The sequence below is a fragment of the Dama dama genome, chromosome 4 (assembly GCF_033118175.1).
Source record: "Dama dama isolate Ldn47 chromosome 4, ASM3311817v1, whole genome shotgun sequence".
In the NCBI taxonomy this organism is placed as follows: domain Eukaryota; kingdom Metazoa; phylum Chordata; class Mammalia; order Artiodactyla; family Cervidae; genus Dama; species Dama dama.
In genome coordinates, this window is record NC_083684.1 from 72,461,575 (window position 1) to 72,481,324 (window position 19,750).

At 59.4% G+C, this 19,750-nt stretch overlaps 2 protein-coding genes across 6 annotated transcripts; one reads left to right on the top strand and one right to left on the bottom strand.

The window, feature by feature from the left end:
- The first annotated feature begins 1,030 nt into the window (after window positions 1-1,030).
- Window positions 1,031-10,750, top strand: ZNF446 (zinc finger protein 446). 5 transcript variants are annotated; one of them, XM_061140507.1, is made up of 7 exons: window positions 1,031-1,069; window positions 2,302-2,669; window positions 2,745-2,946; window positions 3,218-3,348; window positions 4,425-4,506; window positions 4,632-4,730; window positions 4,845-10,750. In XM_061140507.1, the coding sequence occupies exons 2-7, from the start codon at window positions 2,328-2,330 to the stop codon at window positions 5,234-5,236; spliced, it is 1,248 nt and encodes a 415-aa protein (XP_060996490.1). In that variant the 5' UTR covers window positions 1,031-1,069; window positions 2,302-2,327; the 3' UTR covers window positions 5,237-10,750. The 5 variants fall into 5 exon arrangements, with proteins under 5 accessions (XP_060996490.1, XP_060996488.1, XP_060996485.1 ...); XM_061140505.1 differs by lacking the exon at window positions 1,031-1,069 and adding an exon at window positions 1,477-2,010; XM_061140502.1 differs by lacking the exon at window positions 1,031-1,069 and adding an exon at window positions 1,477-1,810.
- Window positions 10,751-10,895: 145 nt separating this feature from the next.
- SLC27A5 (solute carrier family 27 member 5) lies at window positions 10,896-19,586 on the bottom strand. Its single transcript, XM_061140475.1, has 10 exons — window positions 18,430-19,586; window positions 17,861-18,070; window positions 17,373-17,531; window positions 14,291-14,415; window positions 13,050-13,244; window positions 12,881-12,971; window positions 12,109-12,307; window positions 11,553-11,650; window positions 11,322-11,452; window positions 10,896-11,241 (listed from the first exon to the last, which is right to left on the bottom strand). Exons 1-10 carry the CDS (start codon window positions 19,115-19,117, stop codon window positions 11,065-11,067), a joined length of 2,073 nt encoding a protein of 690 aa, XP_060996458.1. The 5' UTR covers window positions 19,118-19,586; the 3' UTR covers window positions 10,896-11,064.
- Between the last annotated feature and the right edge of the window lie 164 nt (window positions 19,587-19,750).

Sequence of the window (19,750 nt, forward strand, 5' to 3'; positions counted from 1 at the left end):
ACCCCTCTGCTTAACCCCGAATGTGTTATGACTTAAGTTTTTGTGGACTTTCTGTGTCAAGATGATGAACTTATATGCATCTTACTCGGTCCAGAAACCCACTGAAACCACAAGGAGCGTTTGAAACACTAACCCTTGGGAATTTCCTGGCAGTCCAGTGGTTAGGACTCCAAGTTTCCATTGCTGGGGGCCCAGGGTTCGATCCCTAGTTGGGGAACTAGGACCCCACATTCTGCGTGGTGGGGCCAGTAAGTAAATAAAACACAAACCTGCAAGTAGGAGGATTGTGAAAGAGGAGGTAGTGGCATACGGAAGCCAGAAGTGGGTGGAAATTGAGGAGCTAGTACCGATTTGGGGAAAAGTCAAATACTGAGTTGGCGCTGGCGGACGTGCAGGGTGGTCCCACCAAGCTCACGCTGTAGAAATCCAGAAGGCTTGAAAACCAGCAGCCCTCTGGAAGGGTAGACCCCAAACAAACATGACTGAGGGAAAGCTCCCGAAGAGGCTGTTAGAGCTCCAGCTCTCTCCACATGGTAGATGATGGAAGAGACCTTTCTTTCCAGGACTGATCTAGCTGAAGGCACGTCTGAGAGTCTGAGGATATAGATTACGGGACAGTTTCCTCATTAGCAGATGGGTGCCTGCTGTCCTCGCACACCCGCAGGGCGCTCAGTGGTAGTCGAATGACGGACCCCAGCGCCACCCTCGCTGGAGAAATTCCTGGGGAAGGCGGAGAACGCCCATGGGTTAGGCCAGCCTTCCCGGCAGAACCCTGCTTCCTCCTGGGACCCGAAGAGGCGAGTCTCTGGGAAACTTCCGGCCGCCCGGGAGGGCAGGGCCACGCTCCGGCGGTCGCCTTGGAAATAGCGGGAGGGGGGCCGCTGTGCTCCCGCGGTTACCAGGGCGACCGCCGGCGCCCAGAAGGAGGCTCCAGGGAGAGCGCCCGGGCGGAGCGCCAGCCTGATTGGCTGAGAGGTCACGCCCCGCCCCGCCTCACCCCTCGGCCAATAGGCACCGGCCTGATGTGCGCATGCGCAAGGCCCGGAGGTCCCGTCCATCTCTGCAGTTGGTGAGTCCGCCGGGGCGGGTGCAAAGGGAGAGCGGCTGCCGGGACGGGGCGGGAGCCCACCGAAGCCCGCGGCGCCGCAGATGCCGCTCGGAGGAACGGGGCGCCCCTCAGCAGTGCGAGGACTCCGAGAAAGTGCACCTGCTCCGAGGCCGCGCCTGTGCTCACGTGCTGAGGCTCATGGGAAACGTAGTCCGACGGGAGGGGGCGGGGCCTTGGAGCAGACGCGTGATTGGCCAGGGCGGTGTCGCCGGGGCAACGCGCAAGGGGCGGGCCGATGGGGCCAGCGGAAGGGCGGGGCCTTGGAGCAGACGCGTGATTGGCCAGGGCCGCGTCGCCGGGGCAACGCGCGAGGGGCGGGCCGATGGGGGGAGCCAGCGGAAGGGCGCGGGGCCCCTCACCGCAGGGGCTCGTGGTGGCGGAGTGAGCGCCGGTAGGCGCGGCGCACGGGCCCTCCCGCCGCCGCCCGAAGTGCGCGGGGCGCCCCTCCCCCGAACCATCGTCTGGCTCCTCCTCTGTCTGGGGCGCCATCTCTTCCTCCCGGAGGACTCCCGTCTCCCCTTCGTCTGTGGAAGGCCAGCTGTGGGGGTCGGGCCCGGTTCAGCCTGTCAGACAGGCCCCCCATGTGGGCGCGTCTCCCTGCGGGCCCTCAGGGCCAGGACACGGTTGCCCGCGGAGCGCCCCACACAGCCCTAGGCTCTGTTTTGCTTGGCTTCCGCCTTTCACAAGTACGGCCCACACGGTGTGAGTCACGCACAGCTGTCCCGTGTCAGCGAGCACGGTGTCTCGGGGTCCACGTCGGCTCCTGCCTCGGCCATGGCGCAGACCAGCCCCTCGGGGTGCCCCTCTTGAGTCAACGTGACCTGGAGATGGAGGGGACGGGCAGCCTGTTCTCACCCTGGCTCCCCCTCTCTCAGCTCCTCGGCTGACCCTGGAAGCCTGGGGTAATTCCCCTGGCCTTGCGTTCAGCATCATCTCCTAGCTGTTTCCTGGAAGCTCCATCCGACTCCAAGTGGTTCACAAGGCTTCCTTCTGCTCTTAGTTCCAGCTCTTGTGACCTCTCCTTCCATGAAACTTTCCCCAGTTTAGCTTCGAGCATCCCCACACCAGGGCCCTCTCTGCCCAGACATCAGCATCACCACCGCCACCACCCCCCGGGCTGGGGCTGTCTGCACGCAGCTGCCTCACCTTGACTGTGGCTGTGTGGCTGGCAGCCTGACTCCTCTTTCCTGCAGGTGGCTCCAAGAAGATTCCCCACACAATGCCATCCCCACTGGGTCCCCCTAGTCTACCCTCTCTGGACCCTGAGGCCACCCCAGAGGATCCCGAGATGGCACGCCAGCACTTCCGGGGCTTCTGCTACCAAGAGGTGGCCGGTCCCCGGGCGGCCCTGGCCCGGCTGCAGTTTCTGTGCCGCCAATGGCTACGGCCTGAGGCGCACTCCAAGGAGCAGATACTGGACCTGCTGGTGCTGGAGCAGTTCCTGGGGGCTCTGCCCCCCGAGATCCAGGCCTGGGTGCGAGGCCAGCAGCCAGGCAGCCCTGAGGAGGCCGTTGTCCTGGTCGAAGACCTGCAGCGTGACCCTCGGCAGCTCCTGGGCTGGGTGAGTGTGGTGGTGGTGGCTTCTCTGAGGGACAGAATAAAACTAGTGCCCCAATGACCCTCCCCCCCACCTCAGATTACAGCACATGTCCTGCAGCAAGCTGTGCTCCCAGCCACGAAGAAGACAGAGGAGTTGGTTGGGGGTGTCCACCCCTCAGGGACAGTGGAGCTCCTCAGGGTAGCCTCTGGGGAGGGGCCAAAGGATGCCCAGATGGAGGGCAATGCCCAGCTCAGCTGCAGTGTGAAGGAGGAGCCTGATGGCTACGTGCAGGAGACAGGTGAGGTGCGGGTGCACCAGGGCTGGGGCCCCTTGAGAGTGCAAGGGGGAGTCCAGGAGAGGCTGTGTGGAGACTGGGGGCTCCTGGAGCGGGTCTGGCGTCCCCAGCTGGGAGGCAGGCCCCACAAGGACTGGGTCCCCTGGAGACTGGAGGGAAGGGCTGGCTGCCTGCCTGCTGTGTGCCTGGCACACAAAGAGCACGCCTTCCTGCTGCCAGAGGAGGGCCCAGGCTACAGCACCAACGCCAGCTCCTTGCCTGCCCTGGCTCGCAGGAGCAGCCCCTGACCCCTGCCTGCCTGGCTTCCTAGCATCCTCCAGCCCCCCACCTCCAGCCCAGTCCTGCAAGGAGCATGTCGAACAACAGGAACCGACATCTGCACCCTTCCAGCCACCCCGGCTTCAGGTGAGCAGCTCCCGGTTGGCAAGTGCAGCCCCGCTGCAGGAAGAGGGTGTCCTCAGGGGCTGCTCTCTGTCCTGCCAGTTGTCCAGGCTCCTTGGCCAGTGCTTCTTGTCCTTATTGCTGCCCCAAAGTGGAGTTGGTATCAGGGTACCCCTGGCAGGGTCTGGGGGACAGAACAGTGCTTGGAAAGAATTCTGGTTTCAGGGAACTGGGAACCTGGTTTAGAGTGATGGGAACTGGCAGAGGTGGGCTTCGCACTTACAGATGTGAGACGGAGGTTGGCAGGAGTCCTGAGCCAGCACCCGGTGTGAACCCTCATGTGCTTGTGCGGAAGGGACAGGGTCCCCAGGGTGGCAGGAAAGCCTAAGTGCCACCCAGCAGTCTGGCCTCCCTTGCACACCCAAGGTCAGAATGGAGACACTCTTGCCAGGAAATGGCCCGGGCCCTTCCTCCAAGGCCAGTCAGCCCTCAGCTACAGCCAGCTGGGCGTGGAAGCCCCTGTCACCTGGAGGGCTTGGGTCCTGAGTGCAGGCATCAGGGTCTTGTCCTTTCCCAGTGACACTGTTCCTAACCCGCTCCACACTGAGAAGCTCCCGAGGACCCAGCCGCATCCTGAAAGCCTGGTTGCTTCCACAACAGTTGGCCCGGCTGTGTCTGGAGGTGCGAGGCAGTGCCTGCCCTCTGATGCCCCAGTCTCCCTGCAAGTTTGCTGAGGCTCTGGGCACTTCCCCTGAGGATCTCTGTTACCCTTGAAACCAGAAGCAGGGGAGAGGTGGTTGGGGTCCCCGCCATCCCCTAGCTTTTTGCTCCATGCAGCACACGCAGTCCCAGGGCCATCCAGGGGTCCTCAGCTTCCTTCTGCATGGCCAGAACCTGAGGTGGGGCAGCTGAGGGTGACTGGTGAGCCAAGAGGCAGCTCCCTTCCCGGGCCTGCATCCGCAGCGCTTACTTGTTCCCATCTCAGCAGGTGAGGCTTAGGTAACCTGCCACCCCTCAGGGGACCAGCAAGGCTCTGGCTGGGATTGGCCTGGTGGGTGCAGAGTAGACAGTTCTGTGGGTGATGGGTTGTGTCCCTGCAGGAGTGGGGGCTCCTGGAGCCGTCCCAGAAGGAGCTGTACTGGGACGCGATGCTGGAGAAGTACGGCTCGGTGGTCTCCCTGGGTGAGGCCCCCTCTCCTCCTCCTGGCCCTTGGGCGCACCTTGCCTCCCAGCGCTTCCCAAGGCCGCCCCTCCCCCCCGCCCCTCAGTCGTGCGAACCCCTCACCTGATGGGCCCCCCACCTCAAGCAGGGTTGCCGCACCCCCTGCCTGAGTCGCGTGAGACGTTGCAGCCGGAGGCCCTGAGCACCGGATCCAGATCCGAGGGGCGGAGAAACCTCCTACCGGGTAAGTGGCCTCTCGAGCAGGGGCGGGGTGGAGGATGGGGGCGGGCGGGGCGCCCAGGCGCCCCGGCTGGACAGCGCTGGGTCCCCAGGTGACCTGGCCTCCTCCGCTCCCCAGGAGATGACGGCGAGGGCCAGCCCGGCGGCCCTGAGGCCCCGCTGCCGCCGCCGCCGCCGCCACCGCCGCCGAGGAGCAAGCCCTACACGTGCGCTCAGTGTGGCGGCGCCTTCGACTGGAAGTCAGTGTTCGTCATCCACCGTCGTGCGCACGCCAGCGGCCCGGGCACCGAGAAGCCGCCGGCCGGCCCGCCCCCGCGTGCGCTCCCGGGCCCGCGCGGCTACGCCTGCGAGGAGTGCGGCCACAGTTTCAGCTGGAAGTCCCAGCTGGTCATCCACCGCAAGGGCCACACCAGCCAGCGGCGCCACCTCTGCGCCGACTGCGGCCACAGCTTCGACTGGAAGTCCCAGCTGGTCATCCACCGCAAGAGCCACCGGCCCGAGGCCCCGTGAGCGCGGGAAGGGCGGCCTCCCTGTCCAGGCGCCGGCGTGGCCTGGAGACCTGGAGGCTGCCCAGGACCCTGGAGCAGGTCAGAGTCCCAGGGGGCCCCCTGCCCCCCTCAGTCTGCCGCGGGAGCTAATGCTCCCTGTCTCCTGCCTCCCCTACCCCAGCTTTCTGAGAGGCCTGGCTGGGCTCCAGGCTTCCGCCAGCCCAGTGCCGCCAGGGGACTTGCAAGCTCCCACCGGTGACCTCGTGCGGGCTCCCCCGACCTCTGGGACCACTTGGCTTGGTGACCAGGCCCCTCCCGCTCCTCCTGCAGAAGCTGGGCCCGTGGTCTGAGTGTGGATGGGCCAGGAAGCCCAGGAAAGCATGGCCCGCTTCCGTCTGCAGCCAGCTGCAAAGCTGAAGTTTATCCACTGTGCGTTTTAGAGTTTTAACAGATTCCAGTTTTAAACTGGACAAGTTTCTGCAGAAGAATCGTGATGTCTGGTCTCTGCTGGTCGGATCAGAGCACCTGCCCTCCCGCCCAGCCCCTGGAGCTGCTGAGCAGCCGGCCCCTGAGCCGGGCCAGCGTCCAGCCTGCCCGCTCCTTGGCTGCACTCCCCACTGCTGGCGTTGTTGTCCCTGCCTGAGTGGATGTGAAGGGAACTTCTCTTCAAGGATTTCTGGACAAGGATGGGCTCCAAGAAGAGATGTCACTTAGGCCTGCAGGCCAGCGGCTCAGGGCTGTGTCCCCACAGCCTGCACAGTGGGCCACCCCTGGTGGCCCTCTGGGTCCTGGGCAGCCGTTTAGGTCTTGGCTAGTGTCCTGTGGTACTTTCCTACTGCTGCGATGGCTTGACACAACATGTGTATCCTCTTGGGACTCTGGATTGGGTCTCCCTGGGCCCAATCACGGTGTCAGCAGGGCTGGTTCCTTCTGAAGTCTCTAAGGGGGAATCCACTGTAAGGGTTTTTCTGGCTTGTAGAGGCTGCTGTGCCCCTTGGTTTGTGGCCCTTCGCTACATCGGCAGCGCTCGCCGTGGATAGCGAGGTCCCATACTGCCTCCTCCTTGTAAGGCCCTTGGGGCTGCATCCAGAGTCTCTGGTAACCATGGTGATCCTCGTCTCAGGGTTGCACGTCTTCCACGTCCATCCACCTTCCTGCTCTCATCTGCGCAAGCCCTTTGCGTGTGAGGTGACATTCACGGATCCAGGGGTTAGGACGTGGACGTCTTGGGGGCTGTTACTTGGTGCACTTCGGCCTCCATTCTGCTCTAAAAAGAGCATTTCGTGGGAGGTGATTTCAGGGAAACACATGCACCCAAGGATTGAGCCCCCCACAGCCTCGGGCACATGCAGGGGTCGCAGGAGGGTGTTGAGTGCTGCAGCAACCATCCTTACTGGGCAAGGTGGGGGACACATGGACGGGGTTGGGGGAGCTTACTGCAGCCTGAAACTGGGAGGGAGAAGCCTTCACGCCGGGGACCCACCTCCTCCATGTCCAGTCTTCTGGGACCTTTGAGCGGTTGACCATACTCAGGCCCGGGGAAGAACTGCCAGGCTGGAGGTGGAACTGGGCACCAGTGATCTCATTACTGCATCCAAGCTTGTGCTGCTCGCTGCATGACAGGCCGGTGAATCGAGAGCCTGAGTGGTTAGGGCAAGGAGTAGCGCCTGTATTAAAAGAGCCAGCAAACTGAGACAATGGAGACGTGTGCCCCAGAGAACCATCCTGTCTGAGTTAAAATCCAGGCTGCTCTTACACTGAAAGGGGAGGAAGTCAAGTCAAACATTTCCTGGTTCAGAGGAGATGTGTTCCTTTCCTCCTCCCTGTAGACACTCATAGGTGGGTGTGGTCAGGAGGTCTCCTGTGAGCTAAAGGAAGGAATTTTAGCTTAAATGCTCACTACCTGGGAGTCAGGGCTCCCAGAGGTGGGCTATTATGTCTAATTTAAGCTTAGAGGCAGCATTCCTCTAGTGACTGACTCAGGTGACAGAATTCAAAGGTTCTTCCTCATTATAACACAATCTGGCTGGCAGCCAGCGGTGAGGTCTGTGCTGGGGTCATGGAGGAAGGTGCCAGGCCAGGACCCAGCCACACAGATGGTGAGGGGTCGGGGGGTGTGGTGGGGGGGTGGTGGTTGGGCAGCCTTCTTGGGAGATTTTTCATATTTAAAAGTAGTTTCTGTTCACTTAGAAAAGTCTGAAATATACCCGAGGACAAAGAAGCTCACGAAAGTGGTCGCGGATGCCACTGTTTTTCTCGGTGTTCACAGGGGTGGGGTTTTATAGCGGGTTAAGTCCCTGCATGTTGTTCAGAGCCCTGCTCTTCCCGCCCACCTCCCTGTGTTACTAAAAATGTGACGTGTCATGATGCCTGGGTGGAGATTCCACTTCCTGAGTTTCCACCAGGCCCCGACAGTTCCTCTCCCGCAGCTCCCGGTGCCGTGAGGACACACCTGAGCAGACTCTGCGGGCAACCTGTGTGTTTCCTCAAAACAGGCTCCTGCAGAGTGGGAGTGGCGAGTTTTCCCGAGTGTGGGATTTCTGTTCTTGTTTTTTTCCTTTTCTTCTTGTTTTAAGAAATAGATTACAGTTCTGAGGTCAGGAGGCGGGCACAGTCTCATTGCGCTAAAGTCCAGGTCCTGCTTTCCTTCTCTGATCTCTGGGAGAACCGTTGCTACACTTTTCCACCCTAGAGGTGGCCTGCGTGCCGCGCTCACCGCCCTTCCCCAAACCTTCTAGGCTGGCAGTGGCCACTCAGCGCTCGCGGGGGCTTGCCCGAGCTCTCCTCTGCCCTCCTTTTCCACCTCTTATGGACCCTCGTGATGATGCTGGGCCCACCTGCATCATCCTGAACAGTCCCCCATCTGAGGGTCAGCTGGTGGGGTAAGGGGCTTTTAAATTCTCCGCGGACTCATCAGCATCTTCCAGACACGTGGGCCCCGCCCGCCTTCCCTCGGGATGGAAGGGCACCCAGCAGCAGAGACTCCAGAACGTCGTGGACTCGCTTTTCCAACCCTCCTTTTCCACCCTGCAGGCAGAGCTCAGGAGCCCTGTGTCTCCACGAACAGCAGGCAGGCTCTGCCCCACCCACGTGCTCGGGTGTGTGGCGTCTCCAGGGGAGCGGTGTGTGTGTCGCCCTGTTGTCGCGGCCTCGCGCATGACGGAGTCACATCTGTCACCGTCTTCCATGGGCTTTAGACCGCTCGTCCCAGCCAGCTCCACAGCACGGTCACCCTGCCTCTTGCCGTTGTAACTGGGCCAAGCCTCCTCGGCCAGCCTCCCGGGCACTCCGCACCCCAGCATCACCTGGGCTGCTTCTGGGCTGAGACCATGGGCGGCATCTTCCCACCCGGTTCCAGCTGCTCGCCTCCCACCCCTTCTCATCTGGTCCTCGAGGCCACTGAGAGCCTCCGTCCTCAGCTGGTCCTCTCTCCAGCCCCGTCTCCTTCCTTGGCCTTTGCTCCCAAGTTAAATCTGCTGGAGGTGACCCAGTGGTTGGCAGAGCAGAAATCTGTCGCGAGTCTGTCTGACATTCGCTCCGGTGGGTGTAGGAGGGAGGCTAAAAGTAAGGCCTGATTCTGGTGCCTCCTAACACCTGAAACCAGGAGTGCCTCAAAGGGCAGTTAGCAAATCCCCTTCCCCCGCCCTCCATACTGCTCCTGGTAAGAGCCCTGAGTCAAACAGCTTCCCTCAAGTGACTAATTCCCCCCCAAGCCAGCAGTCACCCCAATAAGCCAGTCACACCCTCAGCAGGAGTCAGGGGCCCCCCCAGCCTCTCTTGACTACAAAGCCTGCCTCCCCCTGGTCCCGCAGGCACGTCACCCTGTGTAGTGGGAGGTGCTGCCCTCCCCAGGCTGAGATCACCTTCATCTGTTGTGTGTTCGGCTATCTCGGTAGCCCTAGGGCTGGTTGAACAGGAGATGGTTACAACACTGGGGCCAGGAGCAGGCTGCTCACCACAGGCGTCATGGCACTTGATGAAGATGCTCCATAGCCAGGTAGGGTACCGCACCCCAAAGCTGCTGAGCAAGGGTGGGGCAGGCGGGGAGAGCGGGGCAGGGAGAGCAGGGCGCTGGCCTGGGGCACAACTTTGAAGGGACGCCACAAACTCAGCCAGCAAGGTAGGTAAAGACTTAATATTCTAAAAAATAAAAATGCACACGTTGTAAAACATTAAATTGCAGTGTAGAGATTTCTTAGCAGCTTTATGGAGACCCTGTGCCATGCAATTCACTCCTTGCCGGTATACAATGCAGTGGTTTTTAGTGTATTCACAGAGCTGTGCCTTCATCGTCACAGGTTTAGAACTTTTTCTCACATTACCCAAAGCACACACCCGTGTTGTCAGTCCCCCAAGTCCTCCTCCCCCTGCCCCTGGCAATCACTGGTCTCTTTTCTGTCTCTGTGGATCTATCAGAGCTGTTCTTTTTTTGCTGCTGCTATTTAATAATAGACCATTTACGCATTTAGCACATTTGGTTTATCCATTCCTAAGTTGTCTGGACACTGGGTTGTTTGCAGGTTTGGGGACTGGGAATAATGCAGCTATGAACATTCATATGCAAGAGTTGGTGTGGACATATGTCTTTATCTCAGGTATAAGATAACTGTGATAATTGACCTTATGCTAACTCCACATGTAACCTTGAGATGACTTTGTTTTCTGTTTTGCGCTGGGTCTTTGTTATGGTGCGTGAGTTTCTCTCTAGTTGTGGCACCTGGGCTCAGTAGTCATGGTATGCGTGTTGCCCCCAAGGCACGTGGTGTGGGATCTTAGATCGCCAACTAGGGATCGAACCCCTGTCCCCTGCATTGGCAGGTGGATTCCTTACCACTGAGCCACCAGGGAAGCCCTCCATCTTTTTTTTTTTTTTTTTTAATATCCACAAACATCTGTTGAGGTGGACACGATCCTCAGTCCCATTTTACAATGAAGGAAACCAGTGCTTGAGAGGCAAGTGGTTCTAGGCATTGCCCAGGCCACCCAGCCTGGAAGTGGCCAGCTGTCAATCCATGCTGCAGGCTCGGGGACCCACAGACCCAGGTTCCTGTCCAGCACGCGTCCCCCTCTCCCCATGTGGCTCTCTGGGTTCCCAGCACACGCTCTTCTCTCAAGAGGAAATGCAGTGACAGCCTCAGCAGCCAGGGCCCCTTGAACAGGGCCTTACCAGGGGGTGTGGCCACAGCTTAACCCCACTTGCAGCACGGCACGTGCCTGAGAAGTGGGTGTATCGGTTGGCGGGGGCAGTTTGGCACAGGAGCCCAGGGACGCCTGGAGAGCAGAGTTCAGCACAAGACATGGCAGGAGCAGCTGACCACAGCAGGGCTGTTACCAGCACAGCTGCCCCTGCTGACGTCAGCCGGCCTGTGGCTCCCGCAGTGCCCCGAAGGTGCTTCCGGCCCCAAGACACCATGACCTCCATTCTCCAGAAGCCTTGCCTCTGGCCCTTGTCAGATTGCCCCTCACAGCACTTCTCCCCACACCCTCCAGACCACGTCCTCGTCTGCAGCCTGGCCCAGCCCCGACAGAGGCCACAGGCAGACTCGGTGTGTTGTCACCTCCTGGAGTGGCTGCAGCGGGCCGCTGGTTCCAGCCATTCCCCTGGCCTTGTCCAGACAGGCCTGCTCCTCTGGGGGGATCCCACACCTCTGGCTTGTTCCCCATCCACACAGACATCCGTGTACACATCCGGGTTTATTCTCACTCTGCTGCGGGCCAGGGTCACCCCAGCTTGTGAAGCTGGGGATAAGGCCAGGCTCGTCGGGTCTGGGGAGTGGGTGAGGGGACAAGCGGAGGCGGGGACCAGCGTTGGATGAAGCGCCTTCGGATGTCCTGTGAGCTGATGGGAGGTCAGAGTCTCCAGGCTCCCTCACACACTGCCCGGTATATGTCTGGAGTCAGGGGCCGGAAGGCTCGGGCCTGGTTGTCCAGCACGAACAGGGGGTCAGTGACGACACTCACGTTGAAGCCCTCGCGCACCAACCGGGACTTCACCAGTTTGAACGTGCCTGTGATCTCCAAGGCGTCCTGCGGGGGGAGAGACTGTAACCTCGACTTCAACCGCCCTGCCAGGCCTCCCACCCACCCCTCCCGCCACTGGAGCTCACCTGGATTCGAATGAAATGGGGAGCGGCGTAGGCCGGGAGCGAAGTGCGCACATGCTGGTACAGCCTCTGCCCGTCGAAGGCCTGGCCGGGCACAAGCTGCACGGCGGCCATGCCCACTTTGCCCTCACACCCTGGGGAGCACGTACACGAGCTGTCCTCTCCCGGGTTCTGGCAGCTCCCCACCTGGAACAAGCCCCCGCCCCGCCCACACGGCTGTGCACTCCTCCGCACCTGGCACAGGCACACCGTACACGTTCACCTCCTGCAAGAAGTCCACGACTGACAGCACGCCCTCCACCTCCCGCGTGGACACGTTCTCACCCTTCCACCTGTGGGGTTGGAGCGGGTGCCTGGGATCAGGGTAGGAGAAAGGAGGCTCTGCCCCTGACCAAGTGTCGCCTCCTGGCCCCTAGGCCCCGGCCTGTCCTGTGCTGAATATGTACGAAGGGACCCGCCCCTGGAAAGGATAGGCCCCGCCTTCTGGCCGTAAGTCCCGCCCCCCGGAAAGGGTAGGTCCCGCCTCCTCCCCAAGTCCCGCCCCTGAACACCCGGGGTAGGAGGGGCCCTGCCTCCTGACCACCGAGCCCCACCTCCTGGTCATTAGGCCCGCCTCCCCTGGGTAGAAGAGGCCCCGCCTCCTTCCCTTAAGTCCCGCCCCCTCTGCAATCTCTAAGCCCCGCCTCCTGTCCATTAGGCCTGCCCCCCTGGTAGGAGAGGCCCCGCCTCCTTCCCCAAGCCCCGCCCCTCCCCGAATCCACACGTCCTGCCCTGAGGAGCCCCGCGGTACCGGAAGGTGTCCCCGAGTCGGTCGCGGAAGTAGAGGAAGCCTTCGTGGTCCATGGCCAGCACGTCCCCGGTGTTGTAGTAAAGGTCGTTTGGGCGCCGCACGTTCTTCACCAGCTTCTTTTCTGACAGCTCCCGGGGCCCGCGGTAGCCCAGGAAAGGTTGGTGACGCAACACCTGGGTCAGCAGGAGTCCTGCCTCCCCTGGGGTAGGAGCGGGAGTCGGGCATTAGCTGTGGCTGAGCGCGTCAGGAGCCCCCCAGGCCGCGGCCTGGACTCTGCCAGAGGAGAGAAAGACCCAGAAACGGATCCAGAGACAGAGACAGGAAATGAAGGTGGTATCAGAGAGTCCCCTCAGAAGAGGAAAAGGCCAACAAGGATGGACAAGGGAGAGACACAAATGGTGATGGGAAGAGAGATTCCTCTGTGACCTTGCTAGGCCCCAGGAGAGAAGACCCTCAGAGAAAGTTCAGGACAGGAGCTTGATGCCTGGGAGGATGGGACTTCCACAGAAAGCGCAAGCTAACACCTCAGATGGACACCCAGAGACTCAGCAGAGCCAGAGGTTGAAGCAGAGGAGCTGGGCAGAACCGACCAGTTGAGAGGGAGGTCCCAGACCGTGGGCAGACAGACCAGGGATGCAGGGCCTGGCTGAGGACTGCAGGCGCCACCAGTGGGCGTCAGCCACCTCGAGACTTCTGGTGGCTTGTTCCAGACATGGAGAAGCCCGCGGCTTTCCCCACTTCGCACACCCGGGGAGGTTCCCCAGCCCCGTACCTGGCCTCGCAGGGATGCAGAGGCCCTGACTGTCCCTCAGAGGCTCCTCTGTCTCCAGGCTGTACTGCACCAGCTCGAAGGGGGACAGCATCTATAGACGGTGGGAGGTGTCATCAGAGGTCTGGTGGGCTCGGCCCCCGTCAGGGCCCCGTCACGCCCAGCAACTCACTCGGAGGAAGCAGCTGGTCTTGCCCTGGGCTCCGCAGCGCCCGGGATAGTTGATGAAGCCGACGTTGCCCTCGGTGGAGCCATACATCTCCCAGATCCGAATGGGGCCGAAGCGCTGCTGGAAGGTCTCCCACACTTCTGCCCGGAGTCCATTGCCAATCGCCAGGCGGACTTTATGTGTCTGGTCCTCTGGCCCCTGCAGGGACACCCCGAGAAGGGTGAGGAGGGGCTGCCCTTGGGTGTGCCCAGGAGCCCTTACCCAGGAGAGCTATCCTGGGAGGTGACGGGGACCTGTATCTAGGGGATCTGAGTTCTTAACTTTAGAGTAGTTACCTGGAGTCTGTTACCTGGAGAGAGTTACTTGCAGGGCTTACCTTCGGAGGATACCTGGGAACCTTACCTGGAGGAATACATAGGGGTGGCCAGAGGCCTCCTATAGGGTCTGACCTAAGGGAGACCTCTAGGGTCTTATATAGGGATGGTTATCTGAAGCTTTTACCTGGGGGCGTTTACTGGAGGCCTTAGCAGAAGGAGTTACTTGGGGGGCCTTTACCTGAAGGTAACCTGGGGGACTGACTTGAAGCTTCATCTTGAGGAGTTATCCAGGGGCCTTACTTGGGTTAGTTACCAGGAAGGTTTTCCTGAGTGGTTACCTGGATATTTTATTTGGAGGGACGTTAGGGCTCCCCTGGTGGCTCAGATGGTAAAGAGTTGGCCTGCAATGCAGGAGACTACGGTTCGATCCCTGGGTTGGGAAGACCCCCTGGAGAAGGAAACGGCCACCCACTCCACTATTCTTGCCTGGGTATTCCATGGACAGAGGAGCCTGGTGGGCTACAGTCCATGGGGTCGCAAAGAGTCGGGCTCAACTGAGGAACTAACACATACTCCTTGAGAGAGTCACCTGGGGTCCATGTGTCATTGATCCATGGGATGAGACCTGCTCAGGTCTAGTGACTTTATCCTGAGCCAAGCTTGCTCTCCGTACTTTACATGTTTGATTCTTGCTGCACCCCTATGAGGTATTATTCTGTTTCCCCAAAGAGGACACTGAGGCTGAGAGAGGTGAAGTCACCGCCCGCCCCACCCCCACCCCCAAGATAGCACAGCTGATCCTCAAAGCAGCCGTGATGGGAAACCTTCACGTGGGACCCCCTATCCCGAGGGCCGTTGTGTGAGTCCTGGCCCGAATCTCCCTGAGACCTTCACTAGGATGACTTGGGGGCGCTCTGTGCATCTCACCTGGGGTGTGTTGCACAGGTACCGCAGGATCTCACCCACATACTGGATCACAGTCACACCATGCTGCCGACAGTCGTCCCAGAAGCCAGAGGCAGAGAACTTGGGGGCCAGGACACAGGTCACCCCTAGAAGGGAGGAGAGGAAGGGGTTTCAGGTCAGGCCTCTGAGCTGCCATGAGAAGCTGCTCTGACCACCTGGCTGTGGTCCCTGAAGCCAAGGATGGCATCACACTCATCTTTGTCACTGACCCAACCAGGACTGCCCCCACGAGAAGAGCACAGCTCGACCTGAGTCTAAATCCTGTCTTCAGAATGTGTGGAAAGCTCAGTGCCTGGTACAAAGCGAGCCCTGCTGAATGAGGGCTGTGAGCCCTCATTCGTGATTGTGATAAATGTCTAAGGAACGCCTGTCTAGCTGGGCAAATGGATAGTGGCTAGAAGGATGGATGGGTGATGGGGGGCTGGGTTGCTGGACATATGGATGTTTTGAAGGATGGACATGTGGATCAGTACATCTTAGGGGCCACTACAGGCACTCCATGGAGAAGGACATGGCAACCCACTCCAGTATTCTTGCCTGGAGAATCCCATGGACAGAGGAGCGTGGTGGGCTACAGTCCATGGGGTCGCAAAGAGTCAGACATGACTGAAGCGACTTAGCACTCACAGTCACTCCAGGAATGTGCTCCCTCTTTTTCTGATTCCCCTCCTCTGCAGCTGGCCCCGTGGATGGCACTCTCCCTACCTCAGCCCTAATCCTCAGAAAACCTGGCAACATAATATCATCAGCCCTGCACCCAGAGGGATGACTGCCCCTGTGCTTGGGAAGGGAGCAGGTGTGTGTCTTCTTCGAAGCTGTATTTTGACAGAGGTGAAGTATAATGTCCTCTCTGTGAAAATGGATGCTGGGTCCTTGAAAGCAACAGCTCTGTTGGCAACCCCAACTGAAATGCCTGGATTCTGGAAAGGGCTTCAAGAGCTGCTAAGACCAGGGGGGAGGTTGATAAGGATTTTTCCAATGAAAACGTCCCAATTCTTCTTAGCCTAAGATGGGATCCCAGTTTTAAGAAGTCTCTGGTGTGACAAATTAGGAAGCATATGCACGTCACCAAAGTTATTTCCAAGAATAATTAAACTGAATCTAAAAACATCATGGGGATTCCTCTCTGGTGGTCCAGTGGTTAAGAATCCACCTTACAGTGCAGTGGACACAAGTTCGATCTGTGGTTGGGGCTCCCACCTGCCACAGAGCAACTGAGACCGCGGGCCACAAGAGTCCAGGCACCACATCGAAGGCCCCGCAGGACACAACTCAGACCCACTACAGCCAGATCAATAAAGACTGTTTTATTTTTATTTATGTATTTATTTTTAATATATTTATTTATTTTTGGCTTCAACGGGTCTTAGCTCTGGCTTGGCATTGGGGCTCTAGTTGCAGTGCATAGGCTCAGATGCCCCGAAGCATGTGGGATCTTAGTTCCCTGACCAGGGATTGAACACGAGTCCCCTGCATTGAAGGGCAGATTTTCAACCACTGGACCACCAAGGAAGTCCCTAAAGACTGTTTTAAAATAAGTGAAAACACTATGACAGCCTGGAGTGGGATGGGGTGGGGGGTGGGAGGGAGGTTCAGGAGGGATGGGACACATGTATACCTGTGGCTGATTCATGTTGATGTATGGCAGAAACCAACACAATATTGTAAAGCAATTATACTTCAGTTAAAAAACAAAAAAGTGAGTCTCTTGTAAAGAGCAAAAAAAAAAAAAAAAAAAGTAAAAATAAAACAGGGACTTCCCTGGTGGTCTAGTGGCTAAGACTGTATGCTCCTGATGCAGGCATCCCAGTTTGATCCTTGGTCAGGGAACTGGGTCCTGCATGCCACAACTAAGACCTGGTGTGGCCAAAGAAATAAAAACTGTTTTAAAAATAAGTGAAAACATCTCTAGAAGGACTATCTAGTTTTGACAGGGATGTGGGAGGGAGAGGAACAGAGACCAAGCAAACAAGTACAAAGAACACTTGAATTATAAAATGGAAATAATCTAAATACAAAAGAAAGAAAGAAAGAAAAATTGCAAAAAGACAGATAATCGGGGTAATTTTTTTAAAATATATTTAATCATTTATTTGGCTGCCCTGGGTCTTAGTTGCAGCATGTGGGCTCTAGCTTCCTGACCAGAGATCAAACCTGTGGCCCCTGCAGTGGGAGCACACAGGCTTAGACACTGGACTAAGAGGGAACTCCTGGGAAATTTTTAACATGACGTGAGCATCAGATAGTTTCCAGGAGTTATTGTTAATTTTTCAGGCAGGTGTGATAATCACAGTGGTCACAGGTGTTTTAAGTTCTTACATGTTAGAGATACATACTGCAATATTTACAGAGAAAGATAGTATCTAGAATCTGCTTCAAAATAATCCTGAAAGAAGGGAGTTCCTATGAAATAAAATTGGCAACATGTTAACAATTCTTGAGGCTGGGTGAGGATTTCAGAGACTTCATCAAACTATCTGCTCTACTTTCCTGTATGTTTGAAATGTCCCATGATTTTAAGATTTTTGAAGAAATAATGAGAGTAAAAAGTGAGAGTAAAGGGGAGGTGATACACAAAACACAGAAGAGCAAAATGCTGCTAGTGGCTGAGGCTGGGTGGTGAGCACCTGAGGATTCATGTAGAAAACTTTAGAAATTTTGATATTTCAACATTTTCCATGTTAAAATTTCAGAAACGACAACAACGGCAACGAAACCTGGTCTGTTCACTGAATTCGTGTCCAGGTGTCCAGGGAGACAACCGGAAGGAAGGCTTGCTGCTGGTTCCCTCACTGGCTCCACCTGGGACACTGACTGCCAGGAATGCCCGACACCCACAGCAGTGCTGCTGGCTTCCCGCACAGCCACAGCCATGAAGGACTCCCCAGGTGTCCAGCCCTCTGTCCAGGTGGCCCTGGGCTTCGTGGTCCCTTGTCAAAGATGGGAACCTGGGGTTCTCAGTAACCTATGGGGCTTGTCACCCTGACATCCAGGCTGGGAGTCCTGTGGATTGAGGGGGGACCTCAAAGAAAGAAAGGCTTACCAAGGTCCAGGCAACTGAGGACTCCAAGGACAAGCCCCATGGTGTGGTACAAAGGCAGGACTGTGTAGACCACGTCATCGGCTGTGACCCCACACAGAGTCAGCATCCCTGCTACCTGCAGCACCCGCTCATAGGTGAGGATGGCGGGCTTGGGGAGCCCTGGGGAGAAGAGGGGAGAGGGGGGTAGGGCAGGTCCGCAAGCTCAGGGGTTTGAGGCTCTGCAAAGATGGCCAGCGTGCGTGGGTGGGTTTTCATCTGCGTCCAGCGGATTAATTCCAAAGGTCAAGGTTTCAGCGGCTGTTTACCGGTCAGAGGCAGGGTTCTGGCACCGACCATTCAAATAACACTGGCTGTCAACGTCGGGGCCAGGGGTCACAATTCAGGGGCAAGGAGGGTTTCAGAAGCCAAGTTTGAGGGCACAAATCAGGCTTGAGGTCAGTTCAGCAGGAGAGTTCAGAGGTCGGGCCTGGACGTCGGGGCACGCTCACCAGTGGTTCCCGAGGTGTAGATGAACAGGGCTGGGCTTCGAAGCTTGATGTCCGCCCGCAAGTCGGCGGGCACGGGGTCTGAGGGGGCGGCGGCCAGGGCGGCGCCCAGGGCCCCCACCCCGGGCGTGGGGGAGCTGCGGCCCAGGTAGAGGCAGTGGACCTTCTCCGCCTGCAGCTTGGGCAGGACCTCCTCCAGGTTCGCCCGGAGCTCTAGGAGAGGGGTCAGAGGAGGCTTCAGGGGGTGGGGGTGGGGGTGGGGGCATCCTGCGGTGGGAGGGGCGAGACGTGCCGAGGCTCCCCTGCGGCCGCGATGCACACCTACCTTACCTGTAATGGATATTGGGGTGCGAAACGCCCGCAAATAACCACGGTGGGAAACAAAACAAAACAAAACAACTCTGGTACCCTCAGCATTTCTGTCCAGCAATTGGATTTGGGTCCTAAGAGCCAGCGGGTTGTGGGCTGTTCTAAGAGCCAGCCCCCACTGGGACTCCCTGGACAGCAGTCCTCCACCTCCCTCTCCCTTCCGCTGCGCAGCCCCTCCGACCCCCTAGTCCAGGGGTTCTCACCTGGGTCCACCACCAGCACGCGGGCCCCGGAGCTCAGCACCGCGTGCACCAGTGGCGGCCCGCGGCCGTGAGGGTTGATCCAGACCACCGGGCAGCCCAGCTTGGCCAGCCCCAGCCACAGGCTCAGGGCGGGGAGCGTCTGTGAGGGCAGCACCAGCAGGGCTGTGGGCTCCCGGGCGCGCAGGCCCGCGGCGCTGGCCAGCTCGGCCTTCAGGGCCCAGGCCGCCTGGCAGGCCCTGGTGTCCAGCTCCCGGAAGGTAACCGCGCGGCCCCCTGGCCCGGTGCACACTAGGATCGTGCGGCCTGGCTGGGCCCGCGCGTGCCGCTCAAAGGCATCCACGAAGGTATCCGGCGGTCGGCGCCGCAAGCGCACCCAGGTGCGGAGGCCCAGTCGGAGCATCCGGAAGGTGTAGGCCAGGTCGGCCGGCAGCCAGCGGAGCCCCGGCGGCGGCCGTGCGGGCAGCAGGGTCAGTAGCAGGGCCGTGGCCGCCAGGCTCAGCCAGTGCGGCGTCCAGGGACCCAGCCAGGGCCCTGCCAGCACTGCCAGACCCAGCAGCGCGCCGCAGGCGGGGTCGCCCAGGAGCCAGCGCAGGGCCGGGGCCGCTGCCGCCGCCCATGGCGACTGCCCCAGGCCCCACAGCAGCAGCAGCAGCAACAAGGAGAAGGCCAGTCGCCTCCAGAGCCCCATGGCACCTGCTCCTAACTCCGGGAAATGTCCAGGAGTGCCCACTTCCGCCCGCGACCCGCCCCTGCGCCGTGACTCATGGACTGTTGACCGCGGTGCGGGCCCCAGGACTCTGCCCTCCCTCCTTCCTAACCCCAAGTGTTTGTTTGGCTCTGCCTGCTCTTCTGCGTGTCGCCGGACCCTCTGCCTCCGTTCCTGCCACTGGGTGCCAGTCTCTTGGGAAACCTGCAAACAGTCCTCTGAACTTCCAGCGAGGCACGATAGCAAGGCAACTCTGGCGACAGCAGGCCTCCCGGGAGGTTCCCTGTGCACCGACCTAACCTGACTCCGCGGGAGCTGGGTGGCGGCCAGGGACACAGCAGGTGCTCAGTAAGCCCTGAACGTCGCAGCGCCTGAGTTCAAACCCGGTCCTGACCCCCCCCTACCCAGGTGCCCCGCTCTGACTCTGCTGTACCCCTGGCATCAGTGGGGACCAGGCTCAGGGTTCAGGAGGCTGAACTTTGCCTGGAATGTGGGTGTGGCGGGAAAGCCTCAGCAGGGGAGCGCGGAAACGAGCCTAGGAGCCTAGGATCCAGACGTGGGCCCGCAGGCCACACCCCACGCACACACCCCTGCCCCTGGCTCGGGGTACTTTGC

Bases quoted from the DNA above. Each gene is read 5' to 3' on its own strand.
- ZNF446 (XM_061140502.1), top strand. From the start codon at position 1,690: ATGTGGGCGCGTCTCCCTGCGGGCCCTCAGGGCCAGGACACGGTTGCC. The intron at 2,670-2,744 runs GTGAGTGTGGTG...CCCCCACCTCAG, and splicing joins CTCGGCAGCTCCTGGGCTGG to ATTACAGCACATGTCCTGCA. The intron at 4,731-4,844 runs GTAAGTGGCCTC...TCCGCTCCCCAG, and splicing joins GCGGAGAAACCTCCTACCGG to GAGATGACGGCGAGGGCCAG.
- SLC27A5 (XM_061140475.1), bottom strand. From the start codon at position 19,117: ATGGGGCTCTGGAGGCGACTGGCCTTCTCCTTGTTGCTGCTGCTGCTG. The intron at 17,532-17,860 runs GTGAGCGTGCCC...TCTTCTCCCCAG, and splicing joins CTACACCTCGGGAACCACTG to GGCTCCCCAAGCCCGCCATC. The intron at 12,308-12,880 runs GTACGGGGCTGG...CTCCTACCCCAG, and splicing joins CTGCATCCCTGCGAGGCCAG to GGGAGGCAGGACTCCTGCTG.